The 17,845-nt window shown below is 47.9% G+C and overlaps 1 protein-coding gene across 1 annotated transcript in view; it reads left to right on the plus strand.

Annotated features, from left to right (window-relative positions):
• Positions 1–7,006, plus strand: part of PSTPIP2 (proline-serine-threonine phosphatase interacting protein 2) — a 69,634-nt gene extending 62,628 nt beyond the window's left edge. The window contains exons 13-15 of the mRNA XM_083155340.1: positions 1,688–1,722; positions 4,887–4,941; positions 6,435–7,006. Of these exons, the coding sequence (XP_083011466.1) occupies positions 1,688–1,722; positions 4,887–4,933 (82 nt within the window). The 3' untranslated portion in view covers positions 4,934–4,941; positions 6,435–7,006. The remainder of the gene's footprint in view (positions 1–1,687; positions 1,723–4,886; positions 4,942–6,434) is intronic.
• Positions 7,007–17,845: the final 10,839 nt, after the last annotated feature.

Genomic DNA, 17,845 nt, shown 5'->3' on the forward strand with positions numbered 1-17,845 from the left:
GCCCCGGTGTCTGCCACCCGGGTACCTGTCCTGCGGCGCTGTAAAGCTGGCGGCGGTGGCAGTGGGGGGTCCCTGCAGTCAATAAGAAATAATGAGCGCTATCCGCCGGGCTATGTGGAAGCGCTTCTGTTTTGGAAACACTGGCCGCACGGCGCATGCTGATTGGCTGAATCTCAGCCAATCAGCGTGCGGCCAGTGTTTCCAAAACAGAAGCGCTTCTGCATAGCCCGGCGGATAGCGCTCGTTATTTCTTATTGACTGCAGGGACCTCCCGCTGCCTCCGCCGCCAGCTTTTACGCATATATACGCCGCACGACAGGTACCCGGGCGGCAAGGGGGGGCGAAATACCGCCCTCCAGTGGCCGGCGCCCTAGGCAAATGCCTAGATTTGCCTAGTGGTGGCGCCGGCCCTGGCTGCGCTCGCCACGCTTCGGGCTCGGTGGCTCGCTGCGCTCGCCACACTTTCTATTCTCAACTCCACGCTGACGTGGATAGTGGGGGTATGAAAAGGTCGGAGGATGCGTACCGCCGCCGCTCGCCACGCTTCGGGTTCACTTTTATAGTGGGGGGGGTGGGGTGGCGTGGGGGTGCATTTCACATTGTAAGCACCCATTAGGGTGCTTATACAATGTTTAATCACATCGCATCGCATTGTATGGCATTGTATGCCATGTACAATGTCATACAATTTTAAAATCCCGTCGCATCGCATACCATCGTATGCCTTATGGTATGCGATGCGATGGGCGCCGCCAAAATACACAAGTACCCTTATTGCATATCTGGCAATCATGGGCGCCTAGAAAAGTTCCTGGTGCCCCAAATCGTCCCCTTCCACGGCAGCTGCGCTCCTCTAGCTGAAATGATGGGGGTGATTCAGATTGGTTTGCAAAAGGAAACTCTTTCTTTAATGGACAAAACCATGCTGCACTGCAGGTGGGGCAGATGTGACATGTGCAGAGAGAGTTACATTTGGAGGAGTTTGTTTATGTGCAGAGTAAATACTGGCTGCTTTATTATTACACTGCAATATAGATATCAGTTTGAACACACCTCACCCAAATGTAGCTCTCTCTGCACATGTGACATCAGCCCCACCTGCAGTGCAGCATCGTTTTGTCCATTAAAGAAGGAGTTCCTTTTGCAAACCAACCTGAGTGACAGTTGTAGATACAGTGGTGGCCAAAAATTGCGGACACTTTTTGAAACTTGAATGTTTATTGTGTAACAGGTTTGTTTAAGCATTCAAATTTCAAAAAGTGTCCGCAGTTATAGTCCACAGCTAATAGAAATCGAATTGAAAACTGAATCGAACTGTGTGTACGCACCTAAATAGAGGGTACACACTGTGAGATTTGCACTATTTTTCTATTCGATTTTGCTTATAGAACCAAAATCGAATGGGCATCGAATGTTTTTTCTACATTCAATGCAGATACGATCCCATTGTTCGCTCCCGTGTGGTGTATATCGAATAGAAAATGAGTCTTGGCGGGCAAGACTGTATAGTACAGATGTGTACTACTGTACATAGTCCAATCGGATGCATTGTGCGCACCATTCGATTCAATCCCAATCGAATCGGGATCGATTCGCAAGCATATTGCACCGTGTGTACCCACCATATGTAACAGTTATTAGGCTTGGCTTGCTTGATGTACTTACCAATGCCCCGTTGTGTTTGCAGGCGGGGAGCCCAGCAGCCTCCAGCTACTCATCTAGGTGAGCACTGTCTATGTCACGTATTTGCATTGTGCGGTTTCACAGTGAACGTCTCCTCATTATGGGCCTTATTCTGGTCTGTGCGGATGGAGCCGAATATGCGGCCAGGATCGTGCATCCTAAACCCCGCCTTTCGTACAGATCGCTCACTCCGTCCGAATGCGGTAAGAAGCTGTCCGTTCGGACAGCAAGTGTATTTCTCATGAATACACCTCCTCCATCTCAGGGAACCTCCCCCATCATTCGATGGTCGCAGAACATCAAATGCAGGACCGAGTGGTCAGGCAGCTCCCGCAACCTCAGACCACACGGGCATTTCTCTGTGCAAAAGCAGGGATCTGGGCGGGCAGCTGACATCCGGCAATGTCATATGTCCGCCCCCTACACGTGCGTCACGGCCGCATTACCATACGTACGCCCAGCGTTTTCATGGGAACGCCCATGAAACGCGGGGTGTAAACATATGGTAATGAGCCCAAACAGCCCTTCACACCCCTCTCCACCCCCTGTTCGTAGTGTTCACATTTCATGCGGAATTTGGACGTGCGTCCCGTTCGCACATGCGCAGAGACGCCTCTGCACATGCGCAGACACAAAACATCGGCGGCACGAACGCACGCGGACATTACCGCACCAACCAGAATAAGGGCCTATGTTATTACTTTCTTATCTGGAAAAGGAAATATTTAACTCGTAAGGAAAACGTTTTCCCCAATAAGCAACGAAGATTCTTCCCACGTGGTGATCTCATCAGGTGGCTGTTTCTCATCCCTCCAGTGTTCAGGCAGACTCAGGAAGTTTGGAACCAGTGCCCCATTTACCCCTCCCCCCTCTCCTGCTGGTCACTGGCATGAGTACCTCATTAGACTGGCACCCACTGTGGCTCTGATCTTTCAGTGACACCTTGTACGTTCCAGTGCAACTGTAGTATACAGGGGTATGGATCATTGGATATATAGACATTAGGTAGACTACTGAAGGTCGACATGCATGAAGGTCGACATGTCTGAAGGTCGACAGGGTCATTAAGGTGAGACACGCATTGTGTCGACATGGGGAAGGTCAACAGCCAACAGGTTGACATGGGTTTTTTTCACTTTTTTTGTCCCGAATGTGGACACCGTCGACATGGACAATAAAAAAGTGCACCGCGTCCCCTCGCATGTCTCGCTGCGCTCGGCACACTATTTTATTCTCCCACCACACCCTATTGGAAAGAAAGGCAGGAAATACCGCCTGTCGGCACATGTTGACTCAAAAAAAGTGAAAAACCCCATGTCGACCTTTTAACTGTCAACCTTCCCACGTCGTAGCGCTTTAATATGAAGTATGGATAAAATAAAAATAAATAGATTTTGATAGTGTGTTGACCTAAGGTCCCTGACGACCTAACACTTGTCAACCTTCATGCATGTCGACATTCAGTGGTCGACCTATTGCCGGCACTTGAAGATGACATCACTTTCAAGCCCAGGTGATCCAGCTCTCCTGTGCTTTTACCGGGAGCTTGGTCAGATGTTCCAGATCACCCCGTTTACACTAGTGCTACCCAGGTCCTTCCTGTTTCTAACCCTCTACACTACCCGGGTTGCATTCCCAGGTCAGTCCCGGGTTATATTTTGGGGTCCCTGGGGTAACCTGGCAGTAGCCTGGGTTATTGCAGCAGTGGAAAAGGGGTTTCAGTCACACACTGGGGGGCAGATTTATTAAGCTTGGAGAAGAGATAAACTGGAGATAAAGCGGAGAAAAGGTAAAAGGAGATAATGCACCAGCCAATCAGCTCCCAACTGTCTTTTTCAAACACAGCTGATTGGCTGGTGCGTTATCTCCTTTTACCTTTTCTCTGCTTTATCTCCAGTTTATCTCTTCTCCAAGCTTAATAATACCCCTTTTACACCAAAACGCTTTTTTAGACCCAGGTTCAAGCCAGGTGCGACCCGGCGTTTACATTTACACCGGGCGGACAGCCCGACCTGCACCCGCGCCCCCCCCCCCCAAGCTTGGAGATGACAGCGCGATGTCATCTCCAAGCGCCAATCACCGCCGCGCGCCGCCGCCGGACCGGAACGCTGCTGGGGGCAGCCCAGCACTAAGGTAAGCTGCTAGGCTGCCCCAGTCCCCGCGCACACTCCCCCCGCCGTCGCACAGGAGGTGAATGGATGCCGCACACAGGCATCCGTTCACCTCCCTCCCCCGCCGCCGCTGCTGTCTGCAGGGTATAGCAGACAGCAGCGCCGGCTGTCAGTGTCAGGCTGACAACCCGTCCAACCTGCGGACGCTGCAGTCCGCAGGTTGGACGTTCCCCATTCATGTAAATGGGAGCCGGGTCATCCGACCCGGCGTTCCCATTTACTCCGCCCTCTACCCAGGTCCTAGCCGTGTTCTACCCAGGTCAGGACCTGGGTAGAAGTCCCGTGTAAAGGGACACGGCGTTAGGGATTTACACCGCCGAAGATCCGGGTCTGACCCGCCGCTGACCCGGATTTTTCGGCGGTGTAAAAGGGGTATTAATCTGCCCCTGATATACTGTACAATGTTGCATATCAAAATAATCAGCACAGCCTCCAGGTGCACACTTCAATGACGCATGTGTGGCGTGGTGTGGCAAGACGGGCTTTTTTGGCTCAACTGCAGCAATGTACTTCCCCATTGGGCAGCACTGGTCTTGGGAAAGACTGCCTAGTGTTTTCATGCTCACGGGATGGACACTGCCTTCCGACTGGGTGACAATACAAAAGAGCTCAAAATAAAAAATACTGAATGCTCATTAATATATCCCATAACCTGCATTGAATTCTTTGGCCTGACCGATCAGTGGGAACTCGCCAAATCTCTATTGGCCTTCCAGTTACCTAGGAGACTGCAAGTATATTATTCTGCCCCATACCCCATTTAAATGTATGTGTAACAGGTAAATATACCTACAGATGTAATGCACCAAACACGGAATCACATCCATTATGCAGCTGTGTCTCTGTGTAATGTTATGTAAAGTCAGTGCAGTTTACAAAGGAATCCCACCCGCTATGATAAAAGTGCCTGCAAAGTGGTGTAAATAGCACAGACAGTGTCATAACTGTGTCTTACTTATTACCTGCGATTTGCCTCCCATAATCAGCCAGGGATATTATATTCACTAATGAGCGTCTCTCTTTAATTGCCAGATGATCCCGCTTATGCCTCAGTCGGAGATTTCAAATTGTATCAATAACGGAGAACGTGAGTATCCTGTGTGTTTCATATTCATGTCCAATAGATCTCTCCCCAAACGCCCCCCCCCCCCGCTGCTGCTGCACCACACTGCCAGGCCAGCAGAGTGGCCACAGGTCCTCCACTCTCTTCAGTGTGGCAGGGCCCGGGACACTCGTCCCCATGGTCCCCCCCTTATGGCGGCCCTGAGTACATCCCACTCCCTGTCCCATACCTTTGTGCACCTATCTATCTATGATCACATCCTACAATTAAATCTGCATTGTGCTTTGCAATTCAATAGTGCGTTTTGGGGGAGATATTTCACATTTTCTAGAGAGAGAGGTTGCCCATAGCAACGAATGAATCTAAATTTATATCTAGACAATTGGTTGCTATGGGCAACTTTACATGTCCTCTTGAGAAGATTTGATACATTCCTCCTTGGTTCCTATAGAACACAGATCTATATATACATTTATGTTATCTTTCTTTAATACACGTGGATCCTTTATATAGTCGGAGGTCCCCGCATGTTGCTGACTCCCCCCCCCCCAAGAAACTTACTAAGCTCAGCTGTAGCGGCTATACGAATATGATCGTGATCGGCCTGAGAACTTGGCAAATTTACTAAGCTGCGAGTTCTCAGGATTCATAATTTTCCGATGATGAACTCATTGGTATTTGGCTGACGAGTTTACCGGCAGCCAACTACACCCGAGCTCTTTGAGCCATCGCTGGCTCCAGAAATACAGGGGGGAAAAGGACTGGGGTCCCCCTGTATTTCAAAAACCAGCACGGGTCTTATGGACCTGTGCTGGTTCTAAACATACAGGGGACAACAGGAGTAGGGGTCCCCTGTATTTTTGTAACCAGCATCAAGAGCGCGGTGCTGGTGCCGTCGAAATAGACAGTTCAGCAAGGCAAGTTTGACTAAACCGCTATTTGTGTCACATAGTCAAAATCGCTTGGCGCACTTAGCCAAATCGGCTTAGTCAAAATTGGCTTTAATTAGATGATCTGATAGAACTCTGTGGCAATATGCGTCCGAGTTCTATCGATGGTCTATTCATGTGTACTGCCGATGGTCTATTAATTTGTTCTATCGATGGTCTATTCATTTGTTCTGCCGATGGTCTATTAATTCGTTCTATCGATGGTCTATTCATTTGTTTGCCGAATTCAGCAGAGCTTGCTGTTCATAAAAACGGTAACTCTGCCGGAATTCAGCACTTTGTAAATTCGCCAACCACCAGGTCCCGACCGCAAATAGGATTAAATGGGTGCATTCAAACCCAGTCGATCTTAGTAATATTCCCTATTGTGGCGGGGATGCCTGGCTTCAATGCACACAAAGTTTGGCTGCTTTCAAGTTGCTAGTCCCAGTACAGCCCATGATGCCTTGTGGCAAGGTACCGCTTAGCACATGTAGTCCAGACTAGTTTTGCGCGGTGATGTGATTTTTTGGGAAATATGGCAGAGTGCAGCAAACAACGATATTGTCTCTTCTCTGTCTCTACCAGGTAACAGACATGGAACAGATTTGGACTGTGATTACTTCACTCTCGGGGATAAAGGTGCCAATGTTGTAGGTCTCAGGACCTCTAAAAAATACCACGCTCAGACCCTACCAGCAACCGGCTTGGGGAATTAGTGGAACAGGTGAAGTCAAAGAGAAAATCCCAGCACAATGTGAGAGCATTTGATGAACCACAAGTTTGTTCTGTTTGAATGGAACCAGCGAAATAAATTAACGTGCAGCCCATAAATGTAACAGACACAAAAAGGTGATAAGTGACTATGCCCGACGTCCGTCACCTACACCCAGTGCCCAGTAACACAGACAGCAATTGACAGTTCTGCAGCAGTTGGAAGGTTTCGGCAATATAACTGCAGCACATGGACTAATACCAAAAACAGCATGCCACCTGCGGGCAGGAGAGCAAAGACTTGTACCATAAGTGTAAGCCATACGTCCAGGACCCCTCTATTTGCAGAGAGAGGTAAAGTAACAGGCTGTGTGTGAAAAATAACAGTTAGCAGCTGGTTGGCTGATACTTTGGCCCTTATTCAGATCTGATCGCAGTACAAATTTGTTTTCAAAATGGACAAATTCATGTGCACTGTGCAGGTGGGACAGATGTAACATGTGCAGAGAGAGTTAGATTTGGGCGGGGTGTGTTGAAACTGAAATCTAAATTGCAGTGTAAAAAGAATGCAGCCAGTATTTACCCTGCATAGAAACAAAATAACTCACGCAAATCTAACTCTCTCTATACATGTTACATCTGCCCCACCTGCAGTGCACATGGTTTTGCCCATTTTGAGAACAAATTTGTACTGCGATCAGATCTGAATAAGGGCCTTTATCTCAGTCCATTTAATCTCTCTTCCCAAGGCTTAAATACCCCATATGCTTTTATGGACAACCTTATGGCCAGTTGGTCATCATCATGACAGATCCTGGAGCTGTCCCATCTGCCCCACTGTTCATCAGGCCTGGGCCTAGAATAAGCATCCCAGCACTGCCGTGTGTTTCGGCAATGGTCTATTTGTGTGGTCTCTCCTCTACCACTGCCACTGGTCCTGACTTACATGGAGACGATTCTAAAGGCTTTGAGGTCTTTTAAAATGAATGATGGCTGCTGCCACTGCAGCTGTGGCGGGAATCAGAACTATAAAAGCATTGCAGGTGTTATCAGCACTCAGCCTACTGCATTTCGACGATGGCTTCTGCATCACTTGAATTTAACACAAGGTTGGCTGAACGATATGTGCACCCATTGTGCAGGGTTGCACTGAACAGCAGATTCTCAATGCAGCATGCTATTTTTTTCAGGTCATTCAACATCGTGGGAACATTGCCATATTTTCTCCATATGCTTGAATGTATTCATTTAAGTGTCTATTGATTACTGTACTCAGGTAAATTATATATCCAGTAGAACAATACCTCTGCTGCTCAAAGTGCCTTATTCAGAGATGTACGCAAACCCAATTTTTTTGCAGTTGAGCGATTATCGTACGACTGTGCAAGCGTGTAATTCGCATTGCGCATGTTCCGAAATGCTTTTGCAGATGGCCAGACAGGATTATTTGCTCAGGTTTGATCGTCAGCATCTGCGACCGACGCTGCATCTCTGTACTGCTGGGACTTACAAAACTGCTGGGAAGGGACTGAATGCAAATCCAGATGGGTGCGGCACTTTCATAGTTTCGCACAGCCGCTGCGTACACGTTCCTAACTGTGCTGGGATTAGCATACAACTCTGGTTCAGGCTGAAAGTTACCATCACAGATTGGTGTCATCACAACACAACGTTTGTACAGTTGATCCACCAGACATAGGAGTAAGTTTCATTTTTCCCATTGAATACCTGAATGACGGGGGATTATGTGCCGTACATATGAAGGATATTTTGTACCATAAGTTCCTTATCTGTGTGTGTGTGTGTTTTTTTAATTTAATGTGGTCCTATGGTAGAGACTGTTAATTTTTGGTATTTGCATTGTTGAGGGATGTGGTGGAAATAAACTGAAAGGTGGTGTAATAATGTTTATATAAAGAAGATATTTCTGGTGTCGCGCTTATTTACAGCTTTACATCCGTAATAAAGGCGCGTTACAAGCAGGACAGTAAATAACTGCTCATATACCCTAACATTCAAGGAGCAAAAGTTGGGACAATAAAAGAATGATTCCCGAGCTGGCCAACCATTCTCTCGATTAGCACAACAACCCCAAGATTTCCCAGAAGCCCCCTTCCTTCTCCTCCCATCCACATCGATAATGGCCTTTTGGGGTCCAAAGATAGGGGTAATTAGTTATGCTAATGCAGCAGTGCTTAAATTGTGCAAATTGCCTACCTCATGGATCTACAACGATATTTTGTGACGTTATGGGCAGGATCTAACGGCGAGAGAGCCTTCCCCGTCCCGTTCTGTCCCCATGAAGTGTCCGGCTGCACGAGAGGTGCAAAAAAAGTAGACGAGTAAAGAAAAGGGACCCCTTTATTGCATTAAAATATAATTCAAAGTAAAATTAAGTAAGTTTCATTTATATATCCTTCAACAGGACTCAAGGTGCATGTTACAAAGGGGGTTATTCTGGTTCGTACGTTATTAACGTACGCCGGTGGATCTGGTTTTTTTTTTATCTGCGCATGCGTACCTTCCACAATGCGCAGACGCGGCGGCTTCACAACGCTCACGGACGGGTCTTTCCGTGCGAAAAAACCTGTCCGCAAGAGTACGTCATTGTGGGCGGCATATGGGCGTGTTGAGGGGAGCTGCCGAAATAATGAGGGAAACTGGACGTAAACATGGGCGTACACGGGGGTGTGCACAAAAAATGTACGGTGCTACTACCGCTCGATCGGCGAAAGCACTGTGCATTTCGGACACAAAACAGGCGTCCGCCACCTCGAGACCACCCCTACAGATACCGCATGAGAGCGGACGCCTGGGTCTGCTAATTAACGCTGATTACTACTCAAACACATACACCTGAATGTAATAAGCAATGCTGCAGCCTATTAAGTCCAAACCATTATTTCACTACCTGCAAGCCACACACAGCACTCAAACACATTGGAAGCATATATTTGTACACTTCAACAAGTAAAGGTTGGTTTTATTTTAGCTAAGATTCATTTTAAGACCTGCTTATATATGCCAAGGTAGTTATTTTGTAACCATTTACACACATTCAGTAAGTGTTTTCCTATACTTTAAACAGCAGCACACTCAATCTACACAAGTCGACATGTGTCAACCTTTTCACTCTTATACAAACATAGTTTTTTTAATTATGATAAAAATACATAAACCACATCTAACAGCTACAAGGATGTTTCAGCAATGTTCTAAGGCCATGGCCACTATTTAGTTAAAATGTATTATTTTTAGGCTGTTCATTAAGGTAGACAATTGAGGTAATAGAAAACAATAATTGATGAACAATTAGAATAATTAATTTAATTGGCTTAATCATAGTTGAAAGGCTAGATTAGCAGGGCCATATATGTGAAGTGTATGCCAGCGTGCACGGACGTATGCTCACTCTCACGATCGGTGACATACTGTACGCTGAGTTTTCCATTGAAAACAAGCGAGACCCGTCCGTGCAAGGTGGCGAATGCTCAGATAGCCGGAAGATGTCGGTGTGAAAACGGACGAGACCCGTCCGTATACGGTGGCGTACGCTCTGTTGTACGCCAGTTGTTGGTGTCTAAGAGGAGATCCGTCCGTGTACGGTGGCGTACGCACAAGTGTACGCCACTCCCCTTTGTCAGTGTTTGTGACCGTCCGTATGCGGATGTTTTGTGGGTGGACTTTCGCTCAACGTCCGCGTACGGGAAACATACGGTGATACGGAACGTACGTACGTTTGCCCGGCCGAACCAGAATAAGGTCCAAAATGTAGAGCAGGAATCAAATCGCAATGGAATATACTGATACTGTATGAGTAATTGCTATTTATGCTTATCAGTAGAGAGTTTCTAGAATACATGAATACATTAGAAGTCACTTGGTATAACTATATACACATTTAGGGGTTCTTAGAAAATCCGATTTTGTATATTATAAAGAAACCGGCAACCTGGTGAACATTTACCATCACACTAAAAAGTTGAGAAATTCTGAGAGCAACGCTTTGCTGTAACCCATAGCAACCTGATACCCTTATTAGTTTAGCGGAGGTAAAGTAATGAGGGAACCATTCTGTTTGTTTTCCGTTGTTTACAGCACTTGTTCTTTTTGAACCATTTTATTAAATAATATGGAGAGTCTTCGCCTGCCATAACAGCGCACCAGGCTGCATCGCAGTGTGTGTGGGGGCGCTGACAGCGGACGCCTCACTCCTTCAAATCTTGGGTGCACAGATATACACAATGGAAGGGGTCTTTCCAGTTGTCACTTAAGCCTTGTGTCCTCTACAGATCCACGAATCACTCCAGTCTCCTGCCCCACTGCAAGTGAACCGACGGGAAAACATCGCTAGTGCGGGAGCGCGCATCACGGATACACAATGACATGGGTCACATTCTCCCCCAAATTATAACCAGCCTCGGGCTCTTTGCACCGGTAGTGGTAGAAAAAAAATACAGGGGACAAAAATGTGTGAGGTCTCCCTGTATTTTTACAATCAGCTGGGGGCTCTTGGAATGATCCTGGCTCCACTGAATTAGGCATCACCGGGTTTGGTGACACCCGGCATCCTTGAAAAGGGGGCATGGACTAATTGGGAGGAGGCGTGGCCTTGCGGGGACCCCATTTTCGTCACTCCAGGGGATTGGGGGAGGGCAGCACCCCATGAACCCGGCTGGTAACCCCACTGGTCCCCTGTATTTATTAAACCAGCACTGGACACCACCAGCCAGGGAAGGAATGCCATAGGTTTGCCACAAGGTTAATAGTGGGTATACGGGTTAGAGGATAGACAATGTCTAGGTCGACAGTGACTAGATCGACACCCAAAATAGGGTCAACATACCTTAGGTCGACACTGTCAAAGGGTTGACACATGCTTATGGTCGACATAGGAAAGGTGAACAGTCAAAAGGTCGACATGAGTTTTTCATAACTTTATGTAATCTTGCATTGATATGGACGGAAAGCGGTCATCTATTAGAATGAACTTAGGTCTACAGTCATTAGGTCGACCCCACTAGGTCGACTGGCAGGAAGGTCGACATGGGCCAAGGTCGACATGACTTAAGGTCGAATTTGCATAAATGTTGACATGAGGAAGGTCAACTGGTCGTAAGGTCGACATGGGGTTTTTCACTGTTTTTTGAGCCGACATGAGCCGACAGGCCCTACCATCCACTAGGGTGTGGAGGAGGTTATTAAAGCTGTGGCGAGCGAAGCGAGCCACCGTGCCTGAAGCATCGCGAGCGATGTGAGGGTCCGATTCTCATTGCCATCTGTGTCCATGTCGACTGTGTCGACATTCGGGTCAAAAAACAGTGAAAAACCCATGTTGACCTTATGACCAGTCGACCTTCCTCATGTCGACCTTTATGCAAATTCGACCTTAAGTCATGTCGACCTTGGCCCATGTCGACCTTAAGTCAGGTCGACCTTCCTGCCAGTCGACCTAGTGGGGTCGACCTAATGACTGTAGATCTAAGTGTGGTCTGACAGATGTACCGATTCCGATATGGACACTGTATTAGTGGCTGTTCGGGGGAGTGGCTAAATATGCAAATTGTGTAATTTAGCCCCGCCCCACCTTGAAGACCCACAACTTACTGGATTTACCTACTGGGGGTGGGGCTTGGTTACGTCTACATCAGGCCCTGCCCCCCGAAGTGCTGCTGACAGTCTCAGGGAGGAGACTTTAAAAGTAGGCGACCCTGTGTTGAGGTATGTCGACCCTTTTTAGGTGACTGTTGACCTGGACATAGTCTATCCACTGACTGCATACCTAATAGAGGTGATTCCTCAAGGAATTTACAGTCTTTTTGGTAAATTTACTAAAGCTTCTAAAAATGAAAAGAGGTGAGGTTGTCTATAGCAACCAATCAGTAATTTCTCTATTGCAATCTAGAAAATGATAGAAAGAATTTGATTGGCTGCCATGGGAAACAGCACCTCTTTTCATTTCTGGAAGCTTTAGTAATTTTACCCCTTAAAGTAGATATGGTACTCTGGTCAGTGTATTACAGTTGGTGCATTTCAACTCTCCGCCATGTTATCGAAGTCCACTGAATTTGGGAGATGTACATTTTCTTGGTTATGGTAAATGGTAGACAGTGTCTAGCTAGACAGGCATATATAGGCAGGGGCGGATTGGGGACTAAAAGTGGCCCTGAAAAATATCTGGAAGTGGCCTCATGTGGGCGGCACCAAATCAACAATGGGTGGAGCCTAATTACAAGGGGTGTATCCTAGCCTGGTAAAAGGCGTGCCCAATACACATTATGCCCAGGTAATGCCCATTACATATTATGCCACACAACGTAATGCCCATTACACATTATACCACACATCATAATGCCCATTGTACCACACACCATAATGCCCATTACACATTATACCACACATCATAATGCCCATTGTACCACACACCATAATGCCCATTACACATTATACCACACACCATAATGCCCATTACAACACACACCGTAATGCCAATTACACATTATACCATACACCGTAATCCCCATTACATGTAATATCACACACTGTAATGCCCATTACACATTATACCAAACACCATAATGGCAAGTACATGGTATACCACACACTTTAATGCCCATTACATATTATGCCAGGGGTTCCATGGCAAAAGATGCATCTTCTCCTGGTGGGGCCAGCGTTCCCTCAGTAGTGTAATTATACATTTTGCTCCCCTCCACCCCCCCCCCCCCCCCCCATGGAATTTTAGTGCTGCTAACACGCATAATGCCCTGTGAGGTTATGCTTACACGCATAATGCCTCCTGCAGGTCCGCTTACACACACAATGCCACTTGTGGTGCTGCTTACACACATAATGCCATATGAGGTGCGCCCAAGACCCTTGCACATGTACGCAAGTCGCTGACAGCCCAGCCCTTGTCAAGGGACAGCTGACACCTGTAGTTGCTGTCCCTGCTGCACTCAAACAATCTGCATATATACAGTAGGTTGGCCTGTACACTTTTCATGTATTATGCTTGACAAAAGCACAATAAAGTGCTGAAACATTGCTGGTACAGTGCAGTCTTTTGTTTCGTTATTCGCACTGGTTTGAAGCCATGATGGACTTCATTAAATTTGTTCAGAACAGTACGACGTGTACCGTGGCTGGCTCACCTCTGTGTGTGTGTGTGTGTGTGTGTGTATGTATGTATGTTTGTATGTATGTATAGAAGGGGGTGTTACCAAGGTAACGTAAGCAAGCGCTGCCAGGGGTACTTTGTCAATAGCAGCCACTTAAAAGTAGGATTGTCAGTCCTACACAACCCAAGGAAATAACAAACAAAGAAGTGGCACTTGGTTTGATGAAAGGGAAACACAATATATTTATTTTAGCAATAGTTATAAATGCTGATGAATTACATCAATAACATGAACATGGTATAAAAATACATAAAATAAAAAGTGAATAATTAAGAAGTGGATATACCACTATAGCAAGGACCTAGACCATAAATGCTCCATAATGGTATGTATGTATGTATGTATGTATGTATGTATGTATGTATCTATGTATCTATCTATCTATCTATCTATCTATCTATCTATCTATCTATCTATCTATCTATCTATCCATACATGCATGCATATACACACACATACATAGGGGGAAATTTACTAAGAATATGAATATGAAATTTCGCTTTCTTAATACGAATGAATACGACTGTTTCAGCCGTATGCAAATTTGTGTTCCGGAGGATAATTTACAAATCAGTCAAATACGACTGCTTTGTAACCCTCCGATGGCGTATCCATTCATATTATCGGCACATATATACGGCCGCTAATACGAATTCGTATAGGCAGTGTGCACGGATCAGTCAGATCCGTGCAGGCTGCAGTGTGTAAAAAAAAAAATAGAAAAATAAATAAATAAAAAAAAAAAACGGTGTGGGGTCCCCCCCACAGCTGTAACCAGCACCAGGCTGAAAGAGCTGGGGCTGGTAATAAAAAATCAGGAAACCCAGCAACTAGGGGTTCCCCGATTTTTAACAACTGGCCCCAGGCTCCAATCCCAAAATACGGGGGACAAAATGACTAGGGGTCCCCCATATTTTAAGAACCAGCCCCAGGCCCAACCAGCCAGCAGGGTAAGGCCACAGCCGGAGGGGGAGACTTTTTATACAAGTCCCCCCGGCCAAAGCATTAACCCTCCCGACCAGTCAGCCTGGCCAGGGGCCCTGGGGGAGTGGGGACCCCCCCAATAAAGGCCCCCCCCCCCTCCAGGACTTACCAGACCAAGCTGAAGACTGCTGCTGTCCCCGGTGACCCTGGGCTGTGGTCACCGGGCTTAAAAATAGAATAAACTATTGTTTGATACTGTGGAACTATAAGTCCCAGCAAGCTTCCCCCGCATGCTGGGACTTGGAGAACCACAAGTCCGAGCATGCGGGGCATTAAAGGGCCCATTGGCACTTGTAGTTCTACAGTATTAAAAATAGTAAAATAAACACACTGACACATGAAAAATACAACTTTAATACATCCAAAGCCCTTTCATACTGATATTTACCTATCTTACTATACTTACCCGTAGGTAGGTCCCTCACACTCTCACATGCCACACTCTGACACCATAGTGCCCATTACACATTAGACCACACATGGTAATGCCCCATAATTATGCCACACGCTATAATGCCTATTGCAATTACCACATGCCGTAATGCCAGGGGTGTAACTATAGCACCGCAGCCCCCGCCACCGCGGGGGGGGCGCTGTGCATGTGGGGGCGCCGGGGGCTGCGGTGCTATAGTTAAACTCCCCCTCAATCCCCCGCAGACTTACCTATCGCGCTGGTTCCGGCGGCTCCGTTCTTCTGCTGAGGACCACCACAAAATGGCCGCCCCCATATAGCACACAGTTCTCTGAAACTGTCTGCTGTATGGGGGCGGCCATTTTCTGGTGGTCCTCAGCAGAAGAACGGAGCCGCCGGGACCAGTGCGATAGGTAAGGCTGTGGGAGATTGAGGGGGGGTTTGCATGGGCGGCGGGGTAGGGGTGCTCGGCGGGGCGGCGCCCAAAACGTAGCTACGCCACTGCGTAATGCCCATTACACCACACACCGGAATTCATATTGCATATTATGCCACATAATTGGTGCTTACCTACATGCTGGTTGTCAGGAGGTACATGCTCTTTGCCTCGAGGAATGACTTGATGTCAGGCGGAGTTAAATGCTCATTGCTACAGGCTATAACATGCTTGTTGCCAGGGGCGATGAAATGCTCGTTGCCACTGGGGATGGGGAATACATGCTTGATGCCAGGGGTAGTTAAATGCTGGTTGCCATGGGGGATTACATCCTTTCAGCGAGTGCACCCTGGGCAGAGCAGTGCACTTGCTGTCCCCATTACAGCTGGACAGAGTGGTGTAATGGGAGCGGTGGGCAACCCAGCGGCTCAGGTCAGGGGCTATTTCAAATGTCGCGCCAGCTTGCGAGCACACAGTCCAGCAGCCAATTTAGGAGCCACCACTGCCTGATAGGTTGCCGCCAATTTCAATTGGCTCGCCAGCCAGCAGGACATTTGAAATAGCCGCTGACCTCTGATACAGCCACAGCAACAGCAGGACAGCTGTACGCCCCTGCCATCTCTTCCATAGTAGGTACCGGCAGCCGCAGACCTTCTCCCGCTGCTGTTCCTGGAAGCCGGGGCAGTCAGTGACATCAATCGAGTCCCGGCAATAGAGAAAGCGGGGGAGTGTCTGCTACAGCTGCAAAGTTTCTGCTTATTTACAGCCCACAGTATAACTAACGATGCTGCGGGACCTTTCTTTACACTGCAGTAAAATGCTGGAAATAACAGGGGCAGGCACGGGCGAATGACAGGGTAGCAGCTGAGTGTGTGACCACACCATCGGCGTCTACAGCCTTCAGAGGAGCCGTGGAGACTGGTCACCTCACCTGGCTGCAGACACATCAAAGGAGGAGGTGCCCGAGGAGGGAGCAGAGCAGGCCCTAGCTAAGTTGATGCCCCTGTCACATATGTCACACATTATAATGCCCGTGTCACATTATGTCACACATCATAATGCCTGTGATACATTATGCGACACATCATAATGCCCTTGAATACATTATGCCAGACACAGTAATGCCCTGTAATGCACTCTAAGGAGGAGAAGCTGAGTTCAACTATGGGGATATTAAAGCCGTAATTTGCTGTGTGCGCTGCCACCATTCAGTGGATGGTGCCCAGCTGCGGACGCGGCCAGCTGGGGGGAGCGGACACTGATGGAGGGAGTGTGGTGCAGGTTTTGATGCCGCTGGTCCTAGCCTGGGAGAGGTCAGTAATGAGTTGCTAAAGCTGCTTTCTGTTACTGATGGAACTGGGCAATCTGAGTGGCAGAGAGAAGGTGCAGGCTGGAAGGTGACAAGCACCAAAGGGGTGCTGGAGCTAGGAAACAAATCTCCTAGAGCAACAGTGAGCCACCTGCCCCCACAGACCCAAAGCCAATCAGGACGATTCGCTTGGTGTTGGCCCCAAAATAAAATGCTGCTGTCCAGGCTCATGAAATATGTGGTTGCAGTATCCCCTTAAAGGTGGAACTGCGCAACAGTTTACTGGGGTGGGGGGTGGGAAGAGCCATTGCGGTCTCTGCGCGCTCATTGCTATGTCACTTCGCACACATACACACACACACCTTGTTCCCCTCAGTCCCTACACAAGTACACACAAATAGCCTGCTCCCCTTAATCCCTACACAATACACACAGATTGTTCCCCTCAGTCCCTGCACAAATACACATGCATAGCCTGTTTCCTCCCACCATATCTCACACACACACACACACACACACACACACACACACACACACACACACACACACACACACACACACACACACCACTTTCTGACCTCCTAGTACCAAAACAAGCATTACCTTTTACTCCAGAGACCGCAGGAGGCCAGGAGCCAGCAATAGGAAGGACCAGGCTGGCTGCTGCTGCACTCAGAGGGCAGTATTCAATGAGAATACTGCCGACGTGCAGCGAATCCTGTTTAGGATTCGCTGCACATTCGCCACTGCTCGCTGCGTTCCGGAGCTTCTCCGGCTCCAGTATTCAACGAGTCAGGGGCTCACTGCCCCTGACTGGTGAATTTTAACTCCTGCGGCAATGCCGCAGGGAGCCCGAGGACGGCGGCAGGCAGGGAGATGGAAGTCTCCCTGCCTGCCCCAGAACGTTTGTGGGGGGGAGGTGGGCTCCCCGGGTGCCAGGCAGCACAGGCTGCCCCCCGGGGG

This window comes from Crinia signifera, chromosome 1 (assembly GCF_055691185.1).
Source record: "Crinia signifera chromosome 1, ASM5569118v1, whole genome shotgun sequence".
NCBI classification, from domain to species: Eukaryota; Metazoa; Chordata; class Amphibia; order Anura; family Myobatrachidae; genus Crinia; species Crinia signifera.